Source organism: Juglans microcarpa x Juglans regia, chromosome 5S (genome assembly GCF_004785595.1).
Source record: "Juglans microcarpa x Juglans regia isolate MS1-56 chromosome 5S, Jm3101_v1.0, whole genome shotgun sequence".
Lineage (NCBI taxonomy): Eukaryota > Viridiplantae > Streptophyta > Magnoliopsida > Fagales > Juglandaceae > Juglans > Juglans microcarpa x Juglans regia.
Window position 1 is genome coordinate 28527179 of NC_054603.1, and position 4958 is coordinate 28532136.

Below are 4958 nucleotides of genomic sequence, written 5' to 3' on the forward strand. Positions count from 1 at the left end.
CAACAACGCATACACCCGTGATGAGAAAATAACTGAACACAAAACTCGCCATATAATCCTTCCAAATGGAAACCGTCCCGCTCCAGTAAGTGTTTTATAAATTACACAGTATCTTTGAAGCTTTCATAAGCTGAAGACAGGTTTACATAATATATATATATATATATATATATATATATATATATATATCCTAGCCATGCAAGAAGGTAATTTAGACGAGGATATAATAACTTCTAGACGATTAGAATCAATTTTAAGTTAAAAAATCAGGAATCATTACAAAAAAAAAGCTGATCCGATTCATGGACACAACAAATACCACAATAGTTAGTGAACAAAAAATGCTCAAGAAAAGTGTGGGATAAACATTTCGTTTCATAGAATACACTGTATGGTACAGAGTTAGTAAAACTATGAAGCACCAACCAAGGCAACAACCCATACAATTCTCATTAAACGACCATCTCAAGTCAACATAAGATCATTGCCTCCTAAGTGAGGGCGAAGGCAAACGCGAACCTCGTGTTCTTCAGGCCCCACACGTAATTTTGGCACCATAATCTCAAGCACAGATCCTGGCCCATCATAATAAGCTTCTACATTTGCATCTTCAGGAATTCGGGTTGAAAGTGGGATTTCTCTAACAAATTCCCCTGGAGGACAGTGTTCAGAAGATGGATCTGTTAGCTTGAAAGTCCTATCATGTCTCTTGATGAATGGTATGCGAGATACGCTCACACAAGAGACCTTTATTATACCATGAGTGAGAGTATTTCTCCAAGAAACTTTCACCCTCTGGAGATCCACTAGGGGCAAGCTGATAACGATCAGATATCCTTCTTTATCCTCATATATTGTTTTGGCAGCAGTGACAGGTCCATAGACATTTTTCATTACACCGCTAAAGTCATTCAACCAGTTTGGCTCATTAGGGTGAATCTCCATATCTGTACTTCTATCAGACGGAGGATTTACAGCCAAGTAGCCATCATCATCATTCCCATGAGAGAAAAAATCCTTCCTCCTCTTGTTGCTGACAGGTGAAAGATCCATTGCATCTCCATTGGTATGGTTAGATGGCTGAGTTGACAAGTTCAGACCAGAACCATTAAGCAATTTCTTTGCGTGGGAATTCAAGGCACTCTTTATCGGGGGAACTGGCCTCTCAAGCTCAAAATCTGTGTTGGGAAGGCTTCTCCATGAACTAAAAGCACTTGCTTCTTGTGGAATTGTGAAGTTCAAGTCCCGGCCTGTAAGCTCCATCCACCTCTTCCGCTCTTCCTCATCAAGACCCATGAGATTGGGTGATGGAACGACCTCAATCCCATGCACACACTGGGGGTTTGAAAGACCCCTATACTGCTTTCGTTGCATCCTGTGAGATCGTACGAAACCCTTATCAACACTAAATGGGAATGGACGCTCTCCTTGACGAGAATGCCCATTCATGTAACTCCTAAGCTGCATCTTGCCCAATGCATTCTCTGGTCTCTCCTTGAAAACCCACATGTACATATTCTCCATGTCATGCTGAACCAAGAAAACATCAAGATTGAGATCAGATTTGTCAAATCCCGACACTCCATTGGTGTCCCTGATAATCTTTGCCTTTGACTTCTCATTCAACGTGGGTTTAAAGTAAAAGCTGAAGAAAACCCAGGCACCCCAGATACTATCAACCCGCTTGGCACATTTCCTTCCAGCCTTGGGGATGGTAAGAAAACTCTCAGTCTCATAAACTTGTGGACCAAGCCCAACATCTAAAATATCACAGGGATCCAAATTCCATGGCTGCGGAGGTGGACTGCGCTCCGCCGACAAGGGTAAATTGATATCTGGTGGACGGTGAAGAATGATTTGTCGATTCATCTCCAAATCCAAATCGTCGTGTGAGGAGGCGCTGGAATCCATGGACAAGAGTGTTGACGGGTGGTGATTCTCCATTGAAAGGGCCGTGAGGAGAGAATCTCCCATTTCTTAGCTCATCTCCTTGGTGATGTTTTTTGTTGCTGGTGGGGTTGTATATTTTTTGCCATTCCCAATACAAACAATTCAATTACAAACACCTTCAATCAAATCAATCAATCCCCAGTATATCTCCCCTCCATCAAAACCCTAGATTTATCAATCAGTTAACAAATTCCTCACAAACCCACATCGATAATCAACAAAGTTATTCAATAAAACCAATTCAAAGGAAAATAATGACAAAAAATTTAGAGTATATAAAAAGTATTAAAAGGCAAAAAAAAAAAAAAAAAAAAAAAAAGGGTCCTCCGTTCAGTCTAAGAGATCAGGAAAGAGATTCAGAAAACGCTAAAGAAAAACTATATCTAACCCTAATCCCAAAATCTCCCGAAATCCTCCGAACACGGGTGGGAAACACTGAATCAAAACCATCAAATCCATAAAACTGAAGCCTTTTTCTTCTCACTAAGACGCACACAACAAAGACTACAGTTAAAAAAAAGAGCTAAAAATCCAGAGACCCAAGAATGAGATTGGGGATCTTCAAGGAGTACCTTTTGGGATAAGCATCAAGGAATTGAGCAGAAGAAAAAGAAGAAGGAGCTCCAGAGGCGGCCATGATGCTCATCTCCACCATGTCATCATCTACAACGACCATTTCTTTTGCCCCACCGGTTTTCTTTCTCTTTGTTTCTTTCGTTTTTTCCTTTTTTTGGCCCGTCAAAAGAAACAGAAGTTTTAAAGGTTGCGTGGAGAGAGAACAGAGCCGTGACTCACCGTCTCGTTTTTAAAGACGGCCGTAGCATTCGTTGCTAAAACCCCGCACTAACGGACGGATTTTTCCCACCTGCCGACTCGTGGATGTTGGTTTACTTCCCATGAAAAAAATTACTGCCCATGTAATGTTGTTAGATTTAAGTCGCTTTGGAAGGTCAAGATCTTATTTCATCTATTTTAATATTTTAATATTATAAATAGAAATATTTTTTAATTTTAAATATTTAATTTTTTCATCTAATTATTACTTAATTATTATAACTTTTCTAATATTCTAAACAAAATACAAAAAATAATTCATTTTTTTTAATTTCAAAACAAAAATTTATTCTAACAATATTGTAACTTTATAATATTTTTATTCAACTTTTCTTACTCATTTCTAAAATTTTATAAAAATATTTTAACTCAAACTGTTTCATTACTATTTATAAAATATTTTACTACTATTTACAGTTCATTTCGAATCTCACTATCTAAACGAAGTTTTAGATTTTTATGAGTTTTTGTTCTAAGAGAAATGATATTTTTAGTTTTAAAATATACAAATTTTATATATTTTTAAAAATAAATAAATAAATTTAAAATCCATATAAAAAGAATATTTTCTTTTTATGAAGAATCTCAATTATTTTAAAGAAAATGCACAGAATTATTTGCATAATATAAAATATGTTAATAGAAACTCTAAAATTTACGGAGGAAGGATACATAAGAATCCCATAATATTTATTAATGCTGAGAAATTCATTCTGTAATAATAAAATAATGTAGAATTTATGTATATCATTATTTTTCGTTAAGCTCAAAATATTCGAATAGAAACTCTAAAAGATGTATATCTTATCGTATTATACAAACAAACAAATGTGATACGTAGCCGAAAATATCAACGAATGTGATTGGTTGAAGGGAATGAAAATAATTAGATTTACTTTTCGTATGATTTATTTTATAATAAAAATAACTTTACAATCTAATGTATCATATTATCAATTTATGAGTTATTTTGTCAAATCTGCTAAAGTATTTCCCATAAATTTTTAATGTGATATTAAATAATTTAAAATTTATTTTTATTTTTATTTATATATTAATTATTTGATATCATATTATCAAATAATGATGAATAAGATTTTTTTATTTTAATTTTCTCTATACTTTCTCTTAGAATTTCTTCTATAGTATTTTATACATGCAAACTTGGGCCACATATGATGTCGTAGACAGTCGTAAAAGTATGTATAATCATAATGTATTTGCTGTATGGACTTTGTTGCACATCATCTTACACTATATACTATATATGTTTTAATTTTTTTAAAATTTTATTTTTATTAAATTAATTAAATTCTTCTACTCATCATCTATATACCATATATTTCATAAGGAAAAAATAATAATAAAAATCATGTGTAGTGTGTAATATAAAGATGATGAGTAAAATTTTTCGTCTTGAAAATAGAAAAATTATACTGGTAATTGAGAATAACTTATAAAAATCATATCATTTTATATAAATATATTTATTTTAAACTATAATTATAAAACGAATAAAAAAATAATTGTGAATATATATCATTTCTCTCTTTCAAATAAAAGATATCAATTGAAAAATAGTGAAGGGAGCTCCTTGCTTTTAAAGCATAAATTAAAGAAGAAAGTCAGTCCACTCAGATATTTTTTTATATTGGGTGTGATCATGCACATTGCTTTTAAACCCATATCTCTCTTATCGATCCATTGCTTTTATAATGTTGTGATGCACATTGAGTTATGGACTTTTTGTTGGGGTTCATGTAACAAAGGAGCTGCTGAGTTTTTTTGCTTTTATGATTTTATAATAATAAATAATAATAATAAAAAATAATAATAACTTAGACATGTAGGGGGGAAGGTTTTGCTTCACTTATCATCTTATATTATTGATTTTTATTTGTTTATTATATAAAAGTCGATGATTATTTTTCTCTCTCACATCCGCAATAATGTCTTCATGGCCCATTTAAGCACTAAATAAAGCTTGAAAATAGACAACACTCAACCAACATTACTTACCTCTTATGCTTACCACATGCCCACCGCTTTCTTGTGTAGAATTTTATGGCATTTGTGGGTAAAACATTTTGGCAATTCTGAGTAGAAAAACTTCATATATATATACCAATCTGTTTATTAATAGTGCATTCAATGTGCCAATGAAAGAGACAACA

General features: G+C 33.1%; 1 protein-coding gene across 2 annotated transcripts; it reads right to left on the reverse strand.

Annotated features, from left to right (window-relative positions):
* Positions 1–342: 342 nt before the first annotated feature.
* On the reverse strand, positions 343–2752 carry LOC121266973. Of its 2 annotated transcripts, none has more exons than XM_041170849.1 (2): positions 2523–2752; positions 343–2115 (listed from the first exon to the last, which is right to left on the reverse strand). In XM_041170849.1, exon 2 carries the CDS (start codon positions 1972–1974, stop codon positions 466–468), a length of 1509 nt encoding a protein of 502 aa, XP_041026783.1. In that variant the 5' UTR covers positions 1975–2115; positions 2523–2752; the 3' UTR covers positions 343–465. The 2 variants fall into 2 exon arrangements, with proteins under 2 accessions (XP_041026783.1, XP_041026784.1); XM_041170850.1 differs by having other exon boundaries at positions 343–2009; positions 2523–2749.
* Positions 2753–4958: the final 2206 nt, after the last annotated feature.